The following is a 26,215-nucleotide window of genomic DNA, read 5'->3' as shown; positions in this document are numbered from 1 at the left end:
GGTGAGCTGGCTCCGTGAGGAAAAGCACTTGGCATGCAGTTCAAGTTCAAGGCCCTCCATGAAGGTGAAAGGAACTAACTCTGCAACTGTCCTCTTGACATCCACACACACACTTGGCACCTGTGCACCTACACACACACACATACACACACACACACACTCTCTCTCTCACACACACACACACACACACACACACACACACACACACTCTCTCTCTCTCTCTCACACACACACACACACACACACATCATGCACAAAAACACACAACTGAATGACTTCCCACGAAATCTGGACTCCCAGCTTCTCTTGGATACTTTATACACACAGTGACGGTAGCTGTGTCCCCTCGTGGTGGCAATGGCTCAAGAGCACTGTCCTTGTATTCACAGACCACACCCCAAGGTGCCAGCACACCCCAGGGTACAAGGTCTTACTGTGTAGCCTTGGCTGGTCTGGAATTCAATATGGGGAAAGTTGCTGTTTGTGTGTTTTACCCCCTTGGTCTATTTTTTTAATTTTGTGAGATTTATTAATTTTATTATGTGTTTTGTGTGTATGTATGTCTATACACACATGTGTGCTTGGTGCCCCAGGAGGTCAGAAAAGATTGTTGGATCTCCTGGAACTGGAGCTACAGATGGCTGTGAGCCACCATGTGAGCGCTGGGAATGGAACCCAGGTCCTTTGAAGAGAAGCAAGTGCTCTTAACTGATGAGATATCGCTCCAGCCCCCAGCCTCCTTGATCTTAAGTTAAAACAGAAAAATTAAAAAGCAGACTAAGGCCCCATCCTTGCTCTGGAAGACAAAGAGGATCCTCTTGAATGAAATAGGTGCAGTAAAGAAACCAAAATAGCCGCTACGTGTGGAAAAGGGAAGGTTTATTCCAAACCGCCAAGGCTGTCTGTCTCTCAGTGATTTCTTCGGACCAGACATCTACTTGTTGCAGAGGTGCTTAGCGTGCATTCATGTGTGCTCCCCGTGGGGTGCTGCAGAAGGTCAGTACATCCAGCCACTGGAGGGGAGCCTCATTTCCTGGCAAGAAGGCCAAGGTTCTGACCCTGGGAACTTGCAGGCAAGGTACAGGGAAGCACAGGGGGCAGTCACAGTGTGATCGGGTCCTCAGGTCCTACAGGGGTAGTTTCCACTCTAGGCTGACAGGAGTGACTCAACAAGTGAGTGATTTCATTTCTCTTCAGATGTGTGCGGCTAGGAAAAGCCAGGGAGGAGCGGACTATAGACCCGACAGCCTCACCTTGAAGTGACTGAGGGAAAAAAGAAGCCTCCATTGCCCGGAGTTTCCGGGCCTGTGGATACAATTCCATCGATAATGGAGTGTCGATCGAACAGCTCACCAGGCCAGAAAACTGCTGCTCCCATCAGGCCCAGGTCATGGGATCTGTGCAGAGGCAAGGGAGAGGCACTGAGCGCGCACTCTGCCCTGTGCGGCTCGATGCGGCTGTGCGCCTGTAAACTGGGACAGTGTCACTCAGCACTCTCATTCTTCCCTTGCAAACAGTCAGGGGAAGAAAAGCACCAAGCTCTGCTCGGACCCCGCCTGGGAACTGTCTCATCTGACCTGCCAGGAGCTCTCCTCTTTCTATGGCTCAGCTAGACTAAGGCTGCACAGAACAGGGACCAGGTCAGCCTCACACTGGAGCTCTGGCCCTTCCCTGAGGCATGGAGGTGAGCAAGGCAGTGGCCCGAGAAGAGGACAAGACACCAGATGAAATGGGGGGTGGGGGGAAGCTGTCCACAAGGGCTCAACTGCGCCAAAGACACGGCATCTCAGATGCGTGGCAGGCAAGTAGAACTGTGATAGGAAAATCAGTCTGGGAGGGGTGGCTGGGAGACAGCTGAGCTAGTAAAGCACTTGGTGTCCAAGTGTAAGGACCTGAGTTCAGATCCCCGGTAACCATGTAAAAAGTGGGGTGTGGCAGCACACAGCTAGTATCTTAGCATTAGAGAGGCAGAGACCAGATGCCTGGGGCTTGAGTACATACACACACACACACACACACACACACACACACACACACACACACACACACAAGCCCCAGAAGCTCATTCTAGAAACTCTTTGGCAGGACTTTACAGGTCCTTCCCATTGGTTAGTCTGGCACACACTTGCAGCCTGGTGCTTGTGGGAGCATGATGATGCCCTCACCCTGCTCACCACACAGCACTCTCAGGAACAGATCATTAAGTAAAGCACACCTGCCCCCCAAGCCAACTACAAGCTCCTCCCAAGCTGCAACCACATGGCAGCAGAACCAGAGCTGGCTGTTAGTCTGTCCCTGGATGCCAGGACTGGGCATGTGCTTGTTCAAGTTAACTATCCAGTTATGGTGGCCCTGATGGGTGTGGAAACTCAAGGCCCTCTACAGAACTTTGCACAGAGCTCTCTGGGCCATTCTCCCAGAGCTCAGGGAAGGGTTTTCAGGTCTCCGAACACCGCAGGCTTCAGGCTGGAAGTGGCATCTCCGTGGGCGGCACATTAAATGCCACCACACTCACTATCTATTCTGGTAAGTTGCCCAGGAAAGCACGTGGTCAAGTAGAGCCGCCAGGGAATTTATAAAGTGAACACAGCAGAGACATGGCTCTGGGCTGTAAATCCTGGACGACGGGAATGCTGATAGCAACTATCCTCCCCACACATCACAGGGCCTGAGAAGGAAGTCAGTACCCCTGGGAAAGGCAGGATCTGGAGACAGATGGCTCCAGAGACTCACAGCGTCCAAGTCTGCTACGCCTCACTGTCCTCTGTGGGGAAGCTATCTGCTGAGTCTTCACTAACACCACAGACCTGGACAGACACACAAGCCAGCAGAGATGCCTACCCTCCAGGTGCTGGCAGCTAGCTGGCTGCTGAGATGACCGCTCAGCCAGCATCTAAACCATGAACTCACGGGGAGCTAGCTACCAGATGCACTCTTACTACCCACTACATGAGTCACGCAACAATGCAAATACCCACTCACGTAGGGCCAACTGGATCGACATTCTGTGCAGAAGCTGATCCAAAAGGCCTGGGAGGCAAGCTCAGGCCAGATGAGGCAGAGGAGCAGCCACCCACACTTCCTCATTACTCCTTTTCTCTTTCTTTTTTTCTTCCTTCCTTCCTTCCTTCCTTCCTCCCTCCCTCCCTCCCTCCCTCCCTCCCTCCCTCCCTCCCTCCCTTCCTTTCTTTTGTTTGTTTTTCAAGACAGGGTTTCTCTGTGTAACAGCTCTGGCTGTCCTGGAACTTGCTCTGTAGCCCAGGCTGGCCTTGAACTCACAGAGATCCACCTGCCTCTGCCTCCTGAGTGCTGGGGTTAAAGGGTATGAGCCACCGCCTTCCAGCTTTCTTTTCTTTCCTTTCCTTTCCTTTAAGACAAGGTCTCGCCGGGCAGTGGTGGCGCACGCCTTTAATACCAGCACTCGGGAGGCAGAGGCAGGCGGATTATGTGAGTTCGAGGCCAGCCTGTTCTACAAAGTGAGATCCAGGAAAGGCGCAAAACTACACAGAGAAACCCTGTTTCAAAAAACCAAACCAAACCCCCCCCCCAAAAAAAAAGACAGGGTCTCATTATGGAGCCTTGGCTGGTCTGGAATTTGCCATGTAGATCAGGCTAGCCTCGAACTCACAGTATCCACTCCTCTTCCTTGAGAGGGCAGGGATTAAAGGTGTGCACAAGCATGCCTGCCTCACTACACTTGGTTGCTGCCTCTCACCTAGGAAAACCTACCCAGTGAGGCCCAAAGTCAGCTCTGCCGGAACTCTTTGAGGAGGGCTGCCTGGGCTCGGCAGAGCTGACTGCAAGAGCTGCAAGCCGAGCCTGCCTGCCTCCAGTTTCGGAGGTAGCAGATTTTACGTGAGCTCCCCAGGACTCCATTTTTTGCAGGAATAGACCTCCCCTCTTCGCAGCTCCCACCCACGGACCACTGCTGTCCCCAGCGGGCCAGCCATACAGTTCCTTCTCAAGGCCTTTGAACTTGACCAAGCAGGAAGGCAGCCTCCATGGGATGCTGCAGCTGAAGGAGAGAAAGCCTGGGAGCTGTCATCTCACCACAGGGTCAGGGAGCAGAGGAAGCAGGCCCTATTGAGGGCCATGAAGACAAGAGGGGGCCAGAGGGGAGGCAGAGGACACCTTAGGAGTCCTGGGTTCCCAGCCAAGCAGCAACTACATCTCAGTCTCTCTACAGTACATAGAAACTTCAAGCAGCGTAAGTAGCTGGGGCCAAGTTCAGGCCTTTCTGGAATCTTTCCCTGCAGAGCCCAGTAACTTCTTAGGTTTCAAGTGAGCATGTTAAGTCAAAGCGAGTTCAAGGCCAGTCAGGGCTACAGGAGTAGACCCAGTTTCAAGACCGTGACTCCCACTCACACAGAGAACTAGAAGAGATCATCTGCCTCTGCTCCCTGAGTGCTGTGACTAAAGGCGTGTACCAACCACTATGTACAGCCTAAATCTTATTAACGTTATTTACTATGGGTGTGTACATGTGTGGGTATAGTGTGGCGGTCGGGGAAACTTTACGGAGTCAGTTCTCTTCTCTTCTCTTCTGCCACCGCGTGGGTTCTGGGACTGAAGAAGTCATCAGGCTTGGGGCCTTTGTCCCTGAGCCGTGTCACCAGTCCCCAGGATCCTTTTTATCATTCCCCCCATACAACCACACTTGGCTTGAGAGACAAGTGTATTTGCTGTCTTGTCTAAGGACCTGCTATCTCACAGTTTAGAATCCAGCCTACAAGAAAATACTTGGGTTGTGTGGCCGTGGCCTTGGCCTTAGGGGCAAATAAATGTTTTCTCAGGTCTCAGCTTAATGAGGTGTCAATGAGAAAGCCTTCCATCTGGCTTAGAATTCAAGAGACTTGGCTTATGTTGGCCAGTGGGCTCTTGTTCTCCTCTGAAAAGGAAGGGGGTGGGGTGGGAAGCATTTATGTGTTCTTTTTTTTCTTCTCTGATTAACCCCCAAAGAGCTTTCAAATAATCTGCTAAGTATTGAAGCACTGAAGTCATAAACCAGTTGCAAGAAATCAGCTTACTGGAACAAGAGGAAAGACATTCTTTTGCTTTTCAAAGGCTTTCCCATCATCTGAAGCCAAAAATATTATCTTCTGACCCAAAAAGCTACTAATAAACCTTGTTTCCATATGCCAACCAAGAGGATAGTTTTGCCCTAAGCAGACCAGCAAAGAGCAGCATTGTTCTCTGGGTCCCTTATCCCACTTCTGGCCCTCTGCCGCCTCCCTTGCATCCTCTGCAACCAAGCAAGCCCTTCCCTGCTGCCCTCAGGCCGTAAGGAGGCTCTACAAGCTGTCCCCACTTTCCCAGGCTCCCTTCCTCCCTAACCTCCCTTGTCCTCTACTTAAAGCCCCTTCTTCCCCTTAGGGCTGTTAGGAGTGGGGGCGGGGGGGGGGGGGCTGTCTCATGGCAACATACAGAAGAAAGTTGTAGCAGAATCCCTAGTCCCAGGGGCCATGTGCTGGCCTAAGGCAGTAAGTGGGTTCATAGCACTTTTTTTTTTTTTTTTTTTTTTTTTTTTTTTTTGGTTTTTTCGAGACAGGGTTTCTCTGTGTAGCTTTGCGCCTTTCCTGGAACTCGCTTTGGAGACCAGGCTGGCCTCGAACTCACAGAGATCCGCCTGGCTCTGCCTCCCGAGTGCTGGGATTAAAGGCGTGCGCCACCACCGCCCAGCGGGTTCATAGCACTTTATCATCATCATCACCACCACTACCATCATCATCATCGCTACTGAACCAATGAAAAGATTTTGGTTGGTTTTGTTTAAAATTTTTTTAAGATTTTTTTTTCTTAATATTTTCATTGATTATTTGGGAATTTCACATAATATACTCGGATCACTCTTACTTCCCAGGTCCACCCCCTACTCGTGGCCTCCCCCTCCCCCCAAAAAAAGAAATTGAAAAAAAAGAAAGTCCAGTTTGCGTTGTCGATACAGTTACTGGAGCACGGTTAAATTTCCGGTGGCCAGCCCCCACAAAGAAAAGTGAGTCCTTCCCCTCCCCACCAGTAGCTAGCTATTGTTGAGAGCTCACTTCAGCATCCCCATCACAATTTCTAAGAGTTCTCTTCAATGGCTTCCTGTCTGGGTTGTTACTTTTTTGGGGAATGGGGGTTGTCATAGAAACCTTCCATGTCTCTCTTTCTCAACTGTGAGTCTGCAGTCATTGATGCCACTGCAGAAGCTTTCCTGTCCTTTATACTTACCAGGAGCATGGATCATGGACTTCCACATGGTGACATCATGGACCACAGATATCTATCTACCTGGCCCCCAGTGTCAGCATGTACCATGGACCTCAGCATGGTCTCCGGTGGCAGACTGACCCACGGACATCAACATGACTTCAGGTGGCAGCCCTGACCACGTACATCTGTGTGGCCTTTGCTAGTAACACAGGCTACGGACATCAACACAGCCTCCAGCTGTAGCAGGTCCATGGCCCCTGGTGGCAGCCTGGACCACAGACATCTCCATGACCTTCAGTGGTAACACTGGCCATGAACACAACAGGATCACGGACTCAGATATGGCACCTGGTGGTAGCATGGACCACAGACATCAATCAACATGGCCTCCAGCAGTAGCTCAGGCCTCAGACATTAACATGGTTCAGCCTCTCTCCTCTGAGTATGTATTGCTTTATTCCGCCATCTTCCCACCTCTATCAAAAATTCATTCTTTGCAGTGGCATTGGAAACTGTAGCACGTCACTCACATACACACACACATACACACATTTGCCCATATAGCCCTACATGCAAATACTCATTGCCATGAGTCATTGGACTGGCTCGAGGCCTCTGGTCTCTGAAGCACCACAAATACTGGACCATTTTCGAGACTTCTTCAATCACAGTCATGCTTTGGGTTTTCATTTTTGGTGGTGATGATGTGCTCCCAGATCTAGTTCTGCAGCACCAGCTCCTCCTCGAGGTCCAGAAGCTTGTAAATGGAGTAGGAGTTGGGGTTGACTGACTTGAAGCATTAATCTGGGCCTGGATAGCTGCAGAGTTGGTCAGGCCACCAGGCTCTTCAGGTGCATCTATTTTATTTTTATTTTTTTTTTAGTTTTTCAAGATAGGGTTTCTTTGTGTAGCCTTGGCTATTCTAGAACCAGCTTTGTAGACCTGGCCTTGAACTCATAGGGATCTGTCTGCCTCTGCCTCCCGAGTGCTGGAATTTATGTCGTGCACCACCACCCGGCTTAAAGATGTATTTATTTTATTTTATGTGTATGAGTGATTTGTTTCCTTGCCTGTATATATACGATGTACATGCCTGGTAACTACAGAGATGGGACGTCAGGCCAGAAGAGGTTTTGGGATCCCCTGGAACTGGAGTTACAGATGACTGTGAACCACCACATGAGTGCTGGGAACCAAACCCAGGTCCTCTGTAAGAGCAACAAATGCTTTTAACAGCTAAACCATCTCTCCAACTTTAGTCTTTTGTTGTTTAAGATTTATTTTGTTTGTATTTATGTGTATGTGTGTTTACGTGGGTACCTACAGAGGCCAGAAGAGGGGGTTGGATCCTCTGAAGCCGGAGTTACAAGTGTTGTGAGCTGCCACTGTGGCTGCTGGGAAGCAGGCTTAGGTGCTCTGTGAGAGCAGGAGGCACTCTTGACTGGGCCATCTCTCCAGGCCCCTGGCAAGCTGTACTCATTGTTTTTAAGGTAAAAAGGGCAAATACAGTGGTACACCCTTTCAATCCCAGCACTTGGGAGACAGAGGTGAACAGATCTCTGTGAGTTTGAGGACAGTCTGGTCTACAGAGAGAGTTCCAGTCCAGCTAAAACTGGGGCCAATGGGATGGATCAGCAGGTAAAAGGACTGGCCACCAAACCTGTCGACCCGAGTTTGATCCCTGGAATCCACAGGGCACAAAGAACTGACCCATGCAAGTTGTCCTCTGATTCCACACATGTACACACGCATTCACAAAGATTGCTAAAATAGTCCTGCATGGCAGCCCTTGGGAAACTGAGGCAGGAAGGCTATTATTCTAAGTTTTGGGCCAGCCTGGGCTACAATGTGAAATCTTCTTTCAGTAAAACAAAGCTAATACAGTAAACTTCGGGTAGGAAGGTAGCTCCCCTGTGTTCCTTCCCTCTAAACTACAAAAAATAAAAAAATAAATAATTTTAAAAATTGCTGCAATGTATTTATATTTTAAAAGATGGAGGTAAATTAAGTCTTCCTGCTTGTTGGGGGAGTTAAGAGGCATATACTTAAAAAATTTTTTCTACCCGTTTTTTAGGAGGCATGTATTAAAATTTTTAAATTACATCTATTGATTTACTATGGGGGAGGGGCACAGTGAACAGGTGTGAAGGCCAGAGAGAAACTTGCATTTGATTGGGGGAGACTTACTTCGGAGCCCTTAGTTAGCTCCTTGCCTCAGAGGCCCTTAACCTGCTGTGGTCCTTCCCTGCAAGCCTTGGGACTGAGGAGGCTCACTTCAAAGGTTAAGAACAATGAGCGGAACATGGCTTCCCCTCCCGGCTCTCCAAATAAAACAATGGTCATCACCTCCCTCCCTGGAGACTCAGCAGCAACTAGAGACAGACAAAGTTTGTTACTATTAGACCCAACGGCATGCCCTGTCTGAGGACTGGGGCCAGGGATTGTTTTTAAAGTATGATGTGACTATGGGTGGAAAGTCCAATGGTGAGTGACATCCACAAACCACAAGAACACACGACAGACAAAACCACCGGAGGCCACGAGCCTGTCTGTGCTGGAGCCCCTCAACGCTCTGCCCTTTTTCTTGTTTGTGTATGTGTGCATGAGTCTGTGTTCATGGTGTATGTGGTACACGCATCATGTGTACGTACGGAGACTAAAGGAAGACATCGAACCTGGGGCTTGCTACTTTCAGCTAGGTTGGTGGCCAACAAGCCCTAGTACTCTGCCTGTCTTACCTACCCCAGTGCTGGGGTCACATGCACTTAGCCATGTGGATGCTAAGGACCCAAACTTAGGTCCTTCCTCATGCTGTACAGCCAGCCCTTTATCCACTGAGCCGTTTCCATATCCCCTGCTTCAGACAGTGTCTATGCAGCTCAGAATGGTCCTGAATTTACTGTGTAGCTGCCTTAGTTGGGTTTCTATTGCTTTGAAGAGACACCATGACCACAGCAACTCTGGTTTTTTGTTTGTTTGTTTTGTGGTGTTTTTTGGTTTTTTGGTTTTTTGAGAAAGGGTTTCTCCCTGTAGTTTTGGTGCCTGTCCTGGATCTCACTCTGTAGACCAGGCTGGCCTGGAATTCACAGAGATCTACCTGGCTCTGCCTCTCGAGTGCTGGGATTAAAGGTGTGCGCCACTACTGCCTGGCCACAGCAACTCTTGTAAGGAAAACATTCAATTGAGGTGGTGGCTCACAGTTCCAAGGTTCAGTCCATTATTATCATGACGGGGAGCACGGCAGCGTGCAGGCAGACATGGTGCTGGAGCTGAGAGTGCTACATCTTACAGGCAACAGGAAGTTGACTGAGACACTGGGTGGTATCCTGCGCATAGAAAACCTCAAAGCCCACCCCCACAGTGACACACTCCCTCCAATAAGGCCATACCTGTTCCAACAAAGCCACACCTCCCAATAGTGCCATTGCCTATGAGATTATGGGGCCAATTACATTCAAACTAGCACAGTAGCCTAAGCTAGCCCCAAACTCACAAGTGCTGGGACTACAGGTGTGTGCCGCAGGGCCTCTTAGCCCTCTCCTCATCTCCCTTCAGGATCTTGTTGGGGAGACTTCATCCTCTCACATGGCTTCAATGTCATCTTCCACATGCCCTAATGTCAGTCAACTGTTTGCCCACAGCCTTCTCCTCCTGCAGACACGCAAACCCACCTGCTGACTTGGGACAGACAGACCACCCAGATGCCTTAAAGGCACCTTTAAAAATATATATGTATATTTAAAGGTACACACACACACACATATATATATATATATATATATATATATATATATATACATGTGTAATTTACTTTTATTTTATGTGCATTGGCATTTGCCTGCATGTATGTCTATGTGAGAGTATTAGAAGCCCTGGAACTGGACTTACAGACAGTTGTGAGCTGCCATGTGGGTGCTGGGAATTGAACCCTGGGTCCTCTGGAAGCATAGTCAGTGCTCTTAACCACTCAGCCATCTCTCCAGCCCCTTAAGGGCACTTTTTAAAAACTTAAAACCTGGCATGTTCCCTCCCCTGGCCCCATGTCACACCTGTTCCTTTGACTTGGCTCCCCAATGCGTCAGTACCCATCACCCTCTCCAGGACATCAGCAGGAGCTTCAGAACACAGCATGCCCCAAGACGTACAGTCTCCAGAACGTACTGTGCATTGTTAAAAAAGTCTGGTGTAGTGGCACATACCTTTAATGCCAGCACTTAGGAAACAGAGGCAGGTGGGTCTCTGTGAGTGTGAGGCCAGCCTGGTCTACATACAGTGAGTTCCAGCCAGCCAGGGCTGCATAGTGAGACTTTATGGGGGGAAAAATCCAGGAAGAAAAATAAAAAGAAGGTGCAAAACTATGTTTATGACTATGTGCTGGCTTAGTAACTCAGAGGAAGGACTATAATTACATATACATATACATTACCACACACAAGCAGTTTGGTTTTAAAAAACAATAATGAATCAAAATGATAAAGATGAATCTTAGTAATAAAAATGACTTCCTATGGGAGCAAGAGGGGACTGGTAGGGGCATAATGAGATTAAAGGAAACTTCTATGAATGTACCTTACTATAGAGTTTGGAAATGTTATATATAAATGTTTCGTAAGATTTCAAAAACAAATTAAACTAAAAAGAAAAGTTCCTAGAAATTAGAAACCAAGTTGTAGCAAATGTGCCCAATGTCTTCCAGAGTGGAGCGACACACAGAGAGCACTGTGCCGGCTGCCTCTCCCTCAGGAACACAACCTGAGCCCCCCCCCACCTCCCTCAGGAACACAACCTGAGCCCCCCCCCCTCCCCCGCATCTCCCTCAGGAACACAACCTGAGCCCCCCTCCCCCGCATCTCCCTCAGGAACACAACCTGAGGCCCCCCCATCTCCCTCAGGAACACAATCTGAGCCCCCCTGCATCTCCCTCAGGAACACAACCTGAGGCCCCCCTCAACATCTCCCTCAGGAACACAACCTGAGGCCCCCCCCCAACATCTCCCTCAGGAACACAACCTGAGGCCAAAACAAACCCTCACATTTCCGCCTGAGTTCCAGGTTAGTAGTAGGAATCAAACACTGTAGGTATGTAGAATAAAGTAACGTAAAACACAATGGCGTCTTTCCAGAATCTGCTGGCACCGCTTGCCCCTACTGGCACTGGCACCTCTAACAACTCCCCTCACTCCCACAGCTCCTGAGAGTGCACTTTGCCTAACCAGTCAAGCAATCTGGCTTATGCTGGACACCTGCTTTTCCAGAAGCCTGGAACTTGGGTATACAGTAGTAAGCCAGTGTTTATGTGACCCCAGTAAAAAGCCTTGTGGGCCGGGGCTATAGCTCATGGGTAGAACGCTTGCTTCTCAGTACGTGAAACCCTAGATCCAATGCCCAATACTGTCACAGAAACAGAAAACTGTTAGCTTTCAGTGGCTGTGTTTACAGACTGGGGATGCTGCTCCTCTGGGAGAGTGCTTGCCTAGTATGCAGGAGGCCCTGGGTTTAGTCCCAACACCCCATAAACCAAGTGTGGCAGTGCATATCTGAAATCACATTACTAGGGATCCAGAGGCAGAAAGATCAGGAATGTAAGGCCAACCTCTGCTACATGAGACTGTCTCAAACAAAAACGTCCCAAACTCACCGCACGCACGCACGCACGCACGCACGCACGCACGCACGCACGCACGCGCTGCACACAGTCTCTATGGAGTTCCTGGCTGGACAATGCTTCATGACCTATTGACTCCTTGCTACTCGAGTTGGACACATCTGTGCAGCTCCAGTGGGGGCATTTTTGGACTTGGGTCAGTTTTCCTCCCTCCAGCTTTATCCCATGCCTTTTCTATGTCCTGTCACTGTGGTTACCACAGCTGTGAGGCCTCCTAGTTCATCACTGACCCTAAATTGGCCTTGGTGACCTCCAACATAGCAGGACAGAACAAATTAGTCATTTTGTTAATCTCTCTAGGGAATAAGACTGCCAGTATAAACCAAAGATACACGCTTAAAGCTGGCAAGATGGTTCAGTGGGTAAAGGCACTTGCAGCCAAGCTTGACAACCTAAGTTCAATCCCAGGGACCTTCACAGTGGAAGGAAAAACCCAACTCCTAAAGGTTGTTTGTTCTCTGACCTCTATGCACACATTGGCACACGCACACACTCACACATATACACACACAATAAATAAATGTAAAAAAAAAGTCTTAAGATACAATTGTACCTCACAAGGAAAAACACCAGCGTCTTCAGTTTGAATTCTAAACACCAGTGTGAATTCCAGTTCTTTGTCCACCGAGACAGGGTCTCACCGAGTGCAAACGGGCCTACAGTCTACTAGAGCCTAGCCTGCCCTCCAATTTACAGCAGCTGCTTGCTTTAGCTTCAGGTGCTGTAATGAGAGGTGTGAGCCACGATACCTGGCGCAAGTGCTTTCCCGAAAATCTCAGCGTGGCTGGGTGTGCTGGCACACCCTGGGCACACATCACAGTGCACGTACGGCTGAGGTGGGAGAAGAGTGGGTTCAAGGACAGACTGGCCTTCAAAGCAAGACCCTATCTCAAGTAACAAAACAAAGAAACAAAAACCAGGACGGTGGGAAGGCTCATGGCATAAAGGTTACCTACTACCAAGACTGCCAAACGGAGTTCTATCCCTGGAACCCACATGGTGGAAGAAGAGAACCAACTCCCAAATGTTGCTCTTTGACCTCCACACAAGCGCCCTCTCTTTCTCTCTCTCTCTGTCTCTCTCTCTCTCTCTCTCTCTCACACACACACACACACACTCTCCCAACAAACAAATACATATATAAACGTAATTTAGAAATTAAAAACAGGGGCTAGAGAGATGGCTCAGTAGCTAAGAGTACTTGTTGCTACTGCAGAGGACCTGGGTTCAATTCCCAGGACAGTCCATTGTGAACTGCCAGGGGATCCAACAGGCATGCACATGTTCATATACATATATGCAGGCAAAATATTCATACATATAAAGTAAAACCAAAAAAAAATTAAAAAAAAAACCTAGTCAAAACATCAAATAGAGGGCTGGTGTCTTAGTTAGAATTTTTATTGGTGTGAAGAGACACCATGACCACGGCAACTCTTACAAAGAAAACATGTAATTGTCGGGGGTGGAGCTCGTTTATAGTTTAGAGGTTCAGTCCATTATCATCATGGCAGGGAGCATGGCGACATGCAGGCAGACATGGTCCTGGAGGAGTAGCTGAGAGTCCTACATCTTTCAGGCAACAGGAAGTCAACTGAGAGTCACACTGAGGGAAGCTTGAGCAAAAGAGACCTCAAAGCCCATTTTCTTTCAAACCACCACAGCAATGGGATAGCTCAGTAGTTAAGAGTACTCAGTGTTCTTCCAAGAGGCCCTGGGTTCAGTTCCCAGCATCCACAAACTCCCTGAACTGCAGCTGGCAGTACAGAGGGGAATAATGAGTCTCAGCAGTGACCAGCAGTGGATGCTGCAGCCATTTAGGACAAAGAGTTCAGACTCAGGGAAGACCATCTGAACTTATGATGATCTCCCAATGCACAGGAGCCAGACACCATGATCCTGCTGACACCAACCACAACTGTAAAAACTGCGGGTCCAAAGCACCAGTTATGACAGGTACACCAAATAATAGAATGAATAGCCTTGGGTGCCTATATGGAACTTCCTGTGGGAACAGTGGCCACATAAAGAAGCAATCAGCCAAATCCTGGAATGTGTAAGTCACAGATGATAAAAACTTGCTTTCTCCAACAAATCAATGACAGAAGAAAATGGGGGTGTTGTACGAGAGTGGGTGGAAGAAGGGTGTTGCAGAATAAAGACATTCTTAGAGCAAAAGTCAAACCCAAAGCCAAGGTGATCATGTCACCCTCTGGGCCCCGCCCACACCTCTGGCTGCACCTCTCCGCCAGTCCCCTGGGTTCCAGCCACAGTCATCTCTGAGGTCCTGGACTAGCCCAGTGCTCCGGCTCCCTGCAGCACCTCCCCTGCCCTGGAACGCTATCCTCCCACCCTTCCTACTGCTCACCCTGTCTCCGCAGCAGGGACAGCCCAGTATGATTGGGTCCCTGCTCCTAGTTACTCACTCATATTCTACCTTGTGCTTCTCATGGAAGCAAAAAAATTTTTTTTTCATTTTTTTTCTGAGACAGGATTTCTTTGTGTAGCTCTGGCTGTCCTGGAACTCACTCTGTAGACCAGGCTGGCCTCACACTCACAGAGATCTGCCTGCCTCTGCCTTCTGAGTGCTGAAATTAAAGGTGTGCGCTACCACTGCCAGGCTCATGAAAGCAAATTTATTGCTTTTCTTTCCCAACTTTGGGAGACAGGATCTTACTATACAGCCCAGGCTGGCCTTGAATTCACAACCCTCTTGCCTTGCTCTCTTAAGTGCTGGGACTACAGGCATGCATCAGTAAGAACTGCTTTATATCTGTATCCCTCCCAAAGACAAGAAGCTCTTTGAAGGCAGAGGTCACGTTTTTTAGCAGTCTGACATGCAGCAGGAGCTAATAGAAGTCTTACCAGAAGCCAAGGGTGATGGCTCACACCTGTAGTCTCAGGAGGCTGAAGCAGAGAGGCTGCCTCAAGCCTAAAGCCAGCTAGACTCTGTCTCAAAATAAAATAAAAAGCTTAATAGAAATCTACCATTCAGGACTCACAGAGATACTGAGTTTGGGGCCAACCCTAGGTTATACAGTAAGACGCTGCCTCAAAAAATAAGTCAATATAAAAAAGACCTGAACACTGGGTAGCAGTGGCACATGCCTTTAATCCAAGCACTCAGGAGGCAGAACCGGGCGGATCTCTGTGAGTTCGAGGCCAGCTTGGTCTACAAAGCGAGATCCAAGACCAAAACTACACAGAGAAACCCTGTCTTGTTAAACCAAAAAAAAAAAAAAAGAAAAAAAAAAAAAGACCTGAACAACTGAAGGGCTGATCACCTGGTCCCATCCATCAGGTAGGAATCCAGGGACCATGCTAACTTGATAAGGGCCAGCACAGTCCCTGCTGCTCTTGGTTGTGGTGATAACTGCTGGGACAAGAACCTAGCCTGCCATTCAGAAAGCTGAGATCCCAGGGAAGGACTCACCGCCTCATGGGACTTGGGAATAGGCACGATGATGGCCAAGACACAGATGAGCTGGAAGATGGCTCCCAGGAAGAGCCCATACCGCAGTAGGTTCTCCAGGAAGGTGGGCTCTGGCACCTCAGGAGGCGAGAAGTCCAGGTCAGAGGCCATGGTACAAGTCACCACTGCCAGGAGCCTCTTGAGAGTCGTCCTTCTCCAGAACGAAGTTCTAAATGAAAAGAATGAATGTCTGTCTCAGTTCAGGTTTCTATTGCTGTGAAGAGACACCATAACCACGGCAACTTTATAAAAGAAAACATTCAACTGTGGTGGCTCGCTTACAGTTCAGAGGTTCAGTCCATTACTGTCATGGTGGGAAGCAAGGCAGCATGCAGGCAGACATGGTGCTGGAGAAGGAGCTGAAAGTTCTACATCTAGACTCATAGGCAACTGGAAGTGGTCTGAGACACTGGGCAGTATCTTGAACATATATGAGACCGCAAAGCCCAACTCCACAGTGATACACTTCTTCCAACAAGACCATACCTACTCCAACAAGGCCACACCTCCTAATAGTGCCACTCCCTTTGGGGGCCATTTTCTTTCAAACCACCACAGCCAGGTTTCCTCCCCCCCCCCCCACCCCCGAGATAGAGTTTTCTGTGTAACAGCTCTGGCTGTCCTGGAACTCACTATGTAGACCAGCCTGGCCTCAAACTCACAGAGATCCATCTGCCTCCGCCTCCAAAGTGCTGGGATTGAAGGTGTGCACCACCACCCAGGCTGGTTGCTGTTATTTTGAGAGAGGATCTGCCTGTGGAACACAGTCTGCTCACACTTTTAAGGAAACCTTCCTGCCTCAGTCTCCCACATGCTGGCATGCAGAGGTGTGCACTACCATGCCCAGCTCTAAACTACAAGTTTGAATGGAGAGGCAAAGAGGACATATGAAAACCTAGCCCACACAAGAAAGCTGGTAGATAGGTAACAGGTGGCCGGCCAGTCAGGCCTTAGCCCACCTCTCCTCTCGCCAGCCCTATCCCATTCTTTTCTCCACCCCCTCTGTCTCTGTCTCTCTGTCTTTGTCTGTTTGTCTGTCTGTCTGTCTGTCTCTCTCTCTCTCTCTCTCTCTCTCTCTCTCTCTCTCTCTCTCTCTCTCTCTCTCTCTCTTTGGTTTTTTGAGACAGGGTTTCTCTATATAACAGCTCTGGCTATCCTGGAACTTGCTCTGTAGACCAGACTGGCCTCGAACTCAGAGACCTTCCTGTCTCTGTGAGTGCTGGGACTAAAGGTGTGCACCACTGCCGCCTGGCCCCCATCCCATTCTTAATGCCTTGGTAAAGCTGGAAGAACTGCCTGTGGCTCTCCAAGAGTACCTGAGTCTTTCAAACCCTGAGCCCTCTAGGAAGCTTCCATCTGCCCAGAACAGCCTTCCCACCGTGACTGCTATTCAAAGCCCTACTCTACGACCAGGCCTGAGTGCAAGGGTCACCCTCCCCATCATGTCTTTCGTGTTACCCCTCTCCCTCGCTTCTTCATCATTGCCCCTCCAGGTGGCCTCCTTCTGCCGCCCCAACAATGAAGAGACAAATGTGGCCTCAGGTGTACCTGAGTGACAGCCTTCGCGCTTTCAGAGAGAGATCTGGGCCATGCCATGCAATCTCCAGCTAACTCTGAGCCACCTAATATGGTGCTCGTGGGCCACAAGTGGCCCCCAAATGCAGCTGGTCTGAATTGAAGTGAATGTTAAATTAAATCAGACCTAACTTCAAGACTTAATATGAAAGAATGTAAAATATCTCATTAGTAATGTTTTATGTTGATTATATGCTGAAATGGCATATTGTTAAATTATTAAAATTAAGTTAATTGAAAAAGAAAGTTGAAGAACTTATTTTATGAAGTCAAAACTTACTAGAAAGCTAAGGCAGTCAAAACAGAGAGCTACTGACATTGGAACAGACATCCAGACCAATGGAATAGCGAGCTTCAAATAAGCACATATAGGAGGGGACGGCTTTTAAGCAAATGGTGCTAGGAAATCGAGTATCCACACACAAAAACAAACAAGAGAGGCTGGGCGGTCCCCTGTACCCCACACACAGATTAGTTCAAATTGACCCGAGATCAAAGTATGAGTCCAAACTATAAAACTGCTAGAAGTCGTAAGGGAAATCTCTACAATACTGGATTTGGCAATGATTTCTCGGAAGTGACATCAAAAGCACAAACAACAAAAGAAAGAAGTCAATTAGACTCCACATAAAATCAAAACCTTTTGTTTAGAGGACATTTCTCAGAGAGTGAAAGACAGCCCAGAGAATGGAGGAAGACATTTGTGACTCACTCATATGGTAAAGGTCTAGGTCGGACAGACAAAGAACTTCCACAAGGCAACAATAAAACAGAGCCACAAAGTGGGTCCGGGAGAGAGGGCACCTCTCAGCTGGCTAGGGCAACTGCCACCAACTCTGACAACCTGAACTTGAAGAAGAGAGCAGACTCCCCAAAGCTGTCTTTTGACCATCACATATGTGCTGTAGCAAGTGTGTCTCTGTCCCCTAAAACTAAGTGAGAAAGTAAATAAAGGGGGAGCACGGGAAGCAGTCAGTTCAAGTCTGTAATCCCAGTACTCAGCTAGAAGATGAGTTCTAGGCCAGCCTGTGCTACCAAAACAGCAAGTTCAAAGCCAGCATGAGCACATAATGAGATTCAGTCTCAAAAACAGGAGGGTGGGGTTGGTGAGGTGGCTCAGCAGGTAAAGACACCTGAGGCCAAGCCTGAAGGCCTGAGCTTGATCTAGGATCAACATGGTGGAAGCCCAGAATCAGCTCTCACAAGTTGTACACACACACACACACACACAGAGGGGTGGGGGCGTGGGGGAGTGGGATTCTAAAATGTAAAAGGAGTATATAAAATGGACAGGTGAACACCAAGCATCAGTGGAAATGTGGAGAAACTGGAAGCTGTGAGCACTGCTATCTTAGTTATTGTTCTATTGCTGTGAAGAGACACCATGACTAAGGTGATTCTTATCAAAGAAAGCATTTAACTGGGGACTTGCTTACATTTTCAGAAGGTTAGTCCATGATCATCATGGCAGCAAGCAGACAGGCATGGCGCTGGAGCAGGAGCTGAGAGCTTTACACCCTGATCCTGATCCACAGGCAGCATACAGAGAGAGTGTGCCTAGTGTGGGTTTATGAAACTTCAAAGCCAATCTCACAGTGACACACCTCCTCCAAGGCCACACCTCCAAATCCTTCTCAAACAATTCACCAGTTGGGGACCACGCTTTCAAACACATGAGCCTATGGAGGTCATTCTCATTCACACCGCCACAGCTGCTGATGGGAGCATAAAGCTGGTACAGCAGCTGTGGCAACCAGTTTCTGCGTAGGTTGTGGAGTTTTTGTCTAAGAAGGTAAAGAAGTTCCAGAAGTAGTGGTAATAGTGGCACAACACAGCCAATGACACTGAACTTCTTCTCAGAAATGGTAAATGTTGAGCTACATTTAAAGGCACACATCTATAAATCCAGGACTTGGGAGGTGGATGCAGGAAAATCACAAGTTCAAAGTCAGCCTGGGCTGCATGAGACCATCTCCAAAAAGGCTAACTCTATGGTATATTTTAATACAAAACAAAATTTCACCTGTTTTTCTTCTTTTCTGTTTATTTACTTACTTATTTCATTTTACTTTTTTTGGACTCAGGTTCTCATGTAGCCCAGGCTGGCCTTGATGATCTCACTGCCTTCAACCCAAGTACTGAGATTACAGGTCTATACCATCATGCCTGGCTTACTTGCTTTGTATGCTTTAAATGTAAGTAGCTGAACATACGTTATACAGTTCTGTAGACTAGCCCTGCCCACCACAGCCTATCCAGAGACTAGCCCTGCCACCACAGGCTGTCCACATGATCTTCTCCATCTTAGCCCTGCTGTTCCTCTACTTTAAATGATGTTTCCAACATGATAAATAACTGAAGGATTATAAAATGGCCCACTATGTAAAAACGGAGTTTTTACACAATGATTATTGTTTCCCCTTCAACCTGGTCACTCTGGAAGGCCATGTGCTTGGCCAGCAAAACAGCCAATTTTCGCATCAGTTCAGCTTACTCCAGAAGCCTTTCCAAGCCTGAGCAACCCCCTCACTCACTGTCCCTGGCCCCATCCTTAGAGCTGTCAGATCTCCCTCCTCCCGAGACTTCTGGAAAGAGCCCAATGTTGTCTGGTTCCAACTATGGTGAATCAGGTGGGGCCTGGTGCTCAGGGATACCATCTTTGGTCATGTACAAGGTGCGAGGCACAGACAACCGGCAGACTGCTTGGAGCAGCTCCTAAGCTGGCCCTGAAGCGAATTCCAAGGCAGCCCAGCACAACTCCTGGAGGAACTGCCAGGCTCTCCAGAGCACCAGCCCTAGTGCCAAGGCTGAAGAAAGCTGTACTCCTCCAGTGGCACCTCATAAACTTAGTGCCCTTGACCACACTTCATGCTCAAGACTATGAGAAGTCTACCGAGGGCATCGATCCTCAGACTTACCATTATTGTGAGGGTTACAGGTACTATGATAGACAGGGCTAGGCATCAGGAAGCTGGAAGTGCACAGAGCATGACTATGGACATCTAGTACACTGTGGCTGATCCCTTGACTTCTTAGAGAGCTGATGTCATTTTGAGCCATCAACAAATGTGCCCAAAGCCATATCTACTTAGGCTTTTTTTTTCTTTAGTGGCCACCAGGCCAACATGTAACAAGAGTCATAAAACTGATGATATCCTTTGTCTGAATAACTTACTTCCTAGAATTTAGATTAAGGAAACAATTAAAAAGGAAAGGCCCCCAGGTACAAAGCGGTCTTGGCAGCACCATTCCTAACACTGGAAGGCAGGAAGCAACATCAGTGTCCAGCAGGAAGGGGGCTGGTGTTGGAGGATGGACACAGTGGGGCTTCACTGAAAGGACAGCACGCCGGCACATAAACACTGTGATCAAGCCAGGGGAGGTTTGGCAATGCCATACTAAGATATCAACAGAGCGACTGCAGCCCTGTATAAACGAATTTCACTGGCTGAAGACCAAAGGCAGACACTTGCAAAGTATCACTGTGGACAGATAGATGCCATTCTGGTGTGTCATGGAGCTTCCTCTCTAGTGAGTACTTACAGACATGGAGAGTGGGATGTCAGAGCTGAAAATCTGAAAACCCAGAGGAGAAGGCATGGCATGCTATTTTGTGTGAGTGGTCAGGGAAGAGCTAAGAAAGTGACATTTCTGACAAGGACTGAGGATGCAAGCCCCTGGACTCAATCCCCAGCACACATGCACGCACCAAAAAGGAAAGCAGAGAATGTTATTTAACCACCTACTAGAATATTCTAAAATGGAAGACTAGTTAGGGCAAAGTTCTCAAGACAGGAATATCCTCCAAGGTGAGCAGGAGAGCGAGCAAGCTGGGCAGGGCCATGTGGACCATTAAAAGGGCTTTGGCTCTCACTCTGAGTGGAAATGAAGCCATTATAAGGTGCTTGTCAAAGAAATCACATACTGCCTCTGGCTGCTGTATAGAGATCAGACTAGAGAACAAGAGTACAAATAGTTACAATAATATCAGTACGCTCACAAGAAGTGCTCATGACAGGCAGGAGCCACAGAGGTGATAATTCTGAAGTTACGACGTACTCTGAAGAGAGAAACAACAGTACTGATGGGAAAATTATGAATGAAGTTCAAATACTTGGAGGGGAAAGTGCTCAGCTTAACACTGTAAACAGAAAATGTTAAGCCCTGAAGGTCAAAACCCACTAGAAAGAGCCACATCACAATGTACACAAACGGTTTTCAGTGTTGAGAACGGAACACAGGGGGCCATTCTGAGTCTGATGTGTCTTAAACACTGAGGAGGTGGTGAGAACGAGGTCCAGGCAAGAGAGACTCTGAAAACGAGAGGCGTCTCTAAAACAAAGGCTGAAGGAGCCGCATAGGCACCTCGCACCAGCTGCCAGAAGCTGCTCTCCAGGCTGGGCATGGTGGCACTTTAATCCCAGCACTCAGGAGGCAGAGGCAGCCTGATCTCTGAGTTCAAGGCCAGCCTGGTCCACAGAGTGAGTTCCAGGATAGCTAGGGCTACACAGAGAAACCCTGTCTTGAAAACCAAACACAAACAAAAAAGCTGTTTTCTACCTGGTCCAGTTGGGAAGCCAGCGCACACATACCAGGACTGACTATAAGTGAATAGATGGGGGAATGTCTCAGTTAGGGTTTCTATTACTGTAAAAAAAACCACCATGACCACAGCAACTCTCAAAACGAAAACATTTAATTGGGGTGGGCTCACTTACAGTTTCAGAGGTTCAGTCCATTACCATCATGCTGGCACAGGACCGCTTGCAGGCGGACATGGTACTGGAGAGGTAGCTGAGAGTCCTACATCTTGCAGGCAATAGGAAGTCGACTGAGACACTGTGTGGTATCCTGAGCACAGGAAACCTCAAAGCCCACCCCCACAGTGACACACTTCCCCCAAGACAATACCCACTCCAACAAAGCCACATCTCCTAGTAGGGTCACTATGAGATTATGGGGGCCAATTACATTCAAACTACCACAGGGAAATTGGGTTTGCTGCAGTGGGGAGGAGGTTCCAGATAAGAGAAGGAGGCTACAATCATTCACAGGATAATAAACAAGGATGAGAGACATAGTGTACTTAATATAGACATTTACAGAAATATTTATAGCCATATATACACATATATATCATACTCTGGCCACTGAGAAAACACAGAAACAAGAATGCCCCAGGAGCAATGAGCACACCTGTGTCCACATCTTGGTTTCTGGGCTTCCATAAAAGAAACCAGGACTCCTTAAGGAAGTGGTTAATTTCTAAGCAGGAATAAACAGGATGAGCCTGGGGCAGAAAGCATGCAAGTGCTTTAAAAAACAAAAAAGCAAAGCCAAACACTGCCAGGATTGAATTGTCAAGAGTAGGGATTCAGCAGCCCAAGTTGGGACACAAGAACAAGAGGCCCGGGTATAAAATACTGATACAAAGAGACAACCGGCAGAGAACAGACACATCTTTCATATGAACTGCAGCAGTGACGCAGCCTCTCCGCCTGTGTGTGAAGCATGTACTTCCACAATCCCAATGGGGGCCGTGCACATAACCACTTTCTTCTACAAGGACAGTGTCAAAGCCGAGCGGGAGTAACTCTGGAGTTACCTGACCACTCCCTGAAGCCAAGAGGCCCTGGACAGTATCAACAGTGACACTCACACCCACAGCAGGCCCCTCTGGGGGCCTTCCTTCTCAAAGCCTGTGACTCAGTCTGCTCACAAGAAAAAGAGACACATCTCAAGCAGGAGGTTCTTCTGCAGAATAACTGACAGACTAGTAATCCTCAAAACTATCAGGGTCATCTACAACAGGAACGTTCTGAGAAACTGCTGTGGCCAGTAAGAGAAGCCTGTGGAGACAGGCTCTCTGGATGCACTGTGTTATCCTGGATAGAGTACAGAGGAAGGACTTTAGGAAGAAACTGGAAATCTGAACAAAGCAGGGATTCCAGTTAATGGTGATGTACTGTTACTGGTTCATTAATTATGGTAAATGTTCTATCTGGAAACTCAATAGTGTATCAAAATAGCCATAAACCTAAAATTTGGGGGGAGGGGGTTTAAGATTTATTTTTGCATACGAGTGCTCTATTTCCATGTATGCCTGCATGACAGAAGAGGGCATCGGATCCCGTTATAAAAGGTTGTGAGCCACCATATGGTTTTGGGAATTGAACTCAGGACCTCTGGAAGAACAGCCAGTGCTTGTAACTGCTGAGCTATCTCTCCAGCCTCCCTCCACACTCCAAAGTTGTTTTTAAATAGTTTTGAGCCAGTCTCGTGTATCCTAGGCTGGCCTTGAACTCACTATGTATCAAGGGTGATCCTGAACTCTGGCCCTCTCTCTCACTCTACCTCCCCAGAACTGGCATTACAGGTATGAACCATCAGTCACCATTTATGCAGTGCTGAGGATTGAACCCAGACAGATCTTCATGCACGTTAGGAAAGCACTTTCATTTGCACTACATCCCCAGCCCCTCAAATACTTCTAAACCAACAACATTTCAAAATAACTACAGGCACTCATAGAGATCGCAAGACGTATCAAGTACTAACTCTGAAAACACAGATTCCAAAATTGCTAGAGGTTTCACATCTCCCAACTGTTCCCGGGTGCTGTACATACTCTGGGCAGGGATTCCTGCCTCCTAATGAGGGAGTTTTCCAAAGCTGTTCTGAGAATTCAACTAAAAAGAGGCAGGGGAATAGAAAAGTGTCAGTAGATACTTCCTTATAGCAATCATGACAAATTCTCAAGAACTGCTCAAAATTGGGTAAAAATCTTGTCTGATGGAAAGCTAAGCTGCCTCCTAAAGGGAGTCAGTAGTTGGTGGCCTGAAACTGATGTGCAGCCATCTTGCAAAATATAATTGCTGATCCATTTATTGTCATTTAAAAGTATGAGATACCAGAGTTGTTCTTTCTTATCCAGTGGATGCCTGAGACCATGCTCATATTGAACCCTAAATACGTTGTTTTCCTCTCTACACGTACCTGTGATAAAGGCTACAGATGAGGCCAGAGAGAGAGAGTAACAATGATAACGAATATGCTGCAACAAAACTCATTAAATCTGGCCTTTGGCTCTAGGTTCTTTAAACAAATGAATTACATCTATTATTATTAGTGAGTGGGGAGAACCCTGTGTGGCAGGCAGGCAGGAGACAACTCTCGGAAGTCAGTTCTCTCCTACCATGTGAGTCCCAAGGATCAAACACAGGTTGTGATGAATGGATGACACAATGCCTATATGGTGAAATAAGGTGTGGTGGGTTAGGTGGGTGTTGTGATGCAGCATTAGGCTGCCTCTGACTTTCTGACAAGCTACAGTTAGGTTGGGAACGGCTGGGTGTCAGGAGCAGAGGGTAACGGTGGCTGGGGACCTGTGACAGCTGACGACTTTTTCTTCTCTTTTGTGTTTTTCCAGACAGGGTCTCTCTGTGTAGCCCTAGCTGTGCTGGAACTCGCCCTGTAGTCCAGGCTGGCCTCGAACTCACAGAGAGCCATCTGCTTCTGCCTCCCGAGTGCTGGGATTAAAGGCATGTGCCACTGCTACCTTGCTACCTAGCATTTTTTTTTTTTTTTTTTTAATAAGCACTGTAACTACCATGGCTGGAAAAGGAAATACTCTATGTGTTTGTGACAGAGTCTCACTAGCCTGGCTAGCCTGGAGTTCGCCAAGTAGATCTCCATGGCCTTGAACTAACAGAGCTCCACCTGATTCTGCTTCCCTAGTGCTGTGATTAAAGACATGCGCCACCACATCTGGTGAAAGGCAGGTGATACTTCCCTAGGGATCTCATGCTGGGAAACGAGAAAGATGAAGCTCTGGTGCCAGTCAGGAGAGAAACTTGCCCAGAAAGAATTTCAGAGTTTACAAAGCATCAGACGACCTTGCAGGGCAGACTGGAGCAAGGGCAGTGGTGGATCATGGCTGAAGGGACCGCATCCTGACCAGGACTGCTTAGCTATGCACACCTCTACCCCTCTAGTTACGCCTAAACCTCATGTCAGCGTTCCAGGGAGGGACTGGAAATCAGAGGATCCTTTATTTGTTCTTTTTCCCAATATGGGCACACTGAATCATCTCCTCTTACTGCTTCTCACTGTGAGTTGTTTCATAAATTGAAATATTGGGGACCAGTGGCCAAATCTCCCTTGTTCGCACTGTCAGAGGCCAGACTTTGGCCCTAAAAACTCCAGTTAATAAAAACCTTTCAAAAAGACAATGCAGTTGCCAAGTATGGTGGCACATGCCTTTTGTCCCCACACGAGGGAGGCAGGCAGATCTCTGTGAGTTTGAAACCAGTCTGGTCTACGTAGTGAGTTCCAGGCCAGCCAGAACTACACAGTGAAGCCCTGTCTAAAAATAAATGAAATGTTTAATGGCATATCAATCTGAAGTTGTCTGTTAATTCATCAATAATGTTTGCAGGGGCTACAGTCCTTAAGCAATCCCATGGATGACTTTAATGTTGTTTCATCAAGGATCATAATCCATAAGCTTATTCTTCAGGGCATGTAGAATTTGAAACACATTGACAAAATTTGATAATGTCCACACGGCTGGCTCTGCTTCATCGTCCTCTTCCATCACAGAAAAGCAGACATCTTCCACTTCCCCCCTCGCTGGCACTTAGCAACGGCCTTCCGTGTGTCCTGCTTCTGCTGGGTATGTGGGAATGTGGCAGAGGCTTCACTGGCAGCTACAGCCTCCATGGAGAGCTTTTCAGAACAAACCGTTCCTAACCCTGCGTAGCCAATCCTTACTCCCAGGAAGTGGCTTTGCGCTCTTGTTTCAGGGCATGCCCAGCTGAAGCCTCCACACAGGCATAAAGGTCTGACATATGGCATCTTGTCCAGTAGAAGACCATTCTTGTTTCTACTCACAATGTAATGGCCTCTCTACCCTAAGTAAACACTTACTAGGCACTGTGGCTGTAACCTTGGCAACATGAGGTACAAAAACAAAACTACCACTTATTTATTTAGATTTCAGAAAAGTTCTCAGGCAGCCAAGAACAGGACTGACTATAGGAGTGCTCTACCACACGGCTCTTAGGATGCTCTGGAAAAAACCCACCGCTTCCTGCATGCTGGGTAAACCCTCTCCCAACTAAGCTACACACCAGCCCTGGTTTTTAATTTTTTAAATACTTATTTTCAGTTCTGAGTAGCTGCCTGTGTCTGCCTGTTTTGTGCACACGCCCCAGAAGCCCAGAAGCATTGGACACTACGGAGCTGGTTGGGAGCTGCCTGATGTGAAGGCTGGATCTGCCTGATGTGAAGGCTGGATCTAACGGAAA

At 48.0% G+C, this 26,215-nt stretch overlaps 1 protein-coding gene across 1 annotated transcript in view; it reads right to left on the bottom strand.

Moving 5' to 3' along the window:
• The window catches only part of Manbal (mannosidase beta like), a 29,540-nt gene that overhangs the window by 1,964 nt on the left and 1,361 nt on the right, over positions 1 to 26,215 (bottom strand). Inside the window, exon 2 of the mRNA XM_052723877.1 lies at positions 15,294 to 15,501. Within this exon, the coding sequence (XP_052579837.1) occupies positions 15,294 to 15,443 (150 nt within the window). The 5' untranslated portion in view covers positions 15,444 to 15,501. The remainder of the gene's footprint in view (positions 1 to 15,293; positions 15,502 to 26,215) is intronic.

The sequence above is a fragment of the Peromyscus californicus genome, unplaced genomic scaffold, assembly GCF_007827085.1.
Source record: "Peromyscus californicus insignis strain IS unplaced genomic scaffold, ASM782708v3 Scaffold_7__1_contigs__length_154581171, whole genome shotgun sequence".
NCBI classification, from domain to species: domain Eukaryota; kingdom Metazoa; phylum Chordata; class Mammalia; order Rodentia; family Cricetidae; genus Peromyscus; species Peromyscus californicus.
Note: the sequence above shows the minus strand (reverse complement) of the source record. Positions and strands in the feature narration are given on the sequence as shown.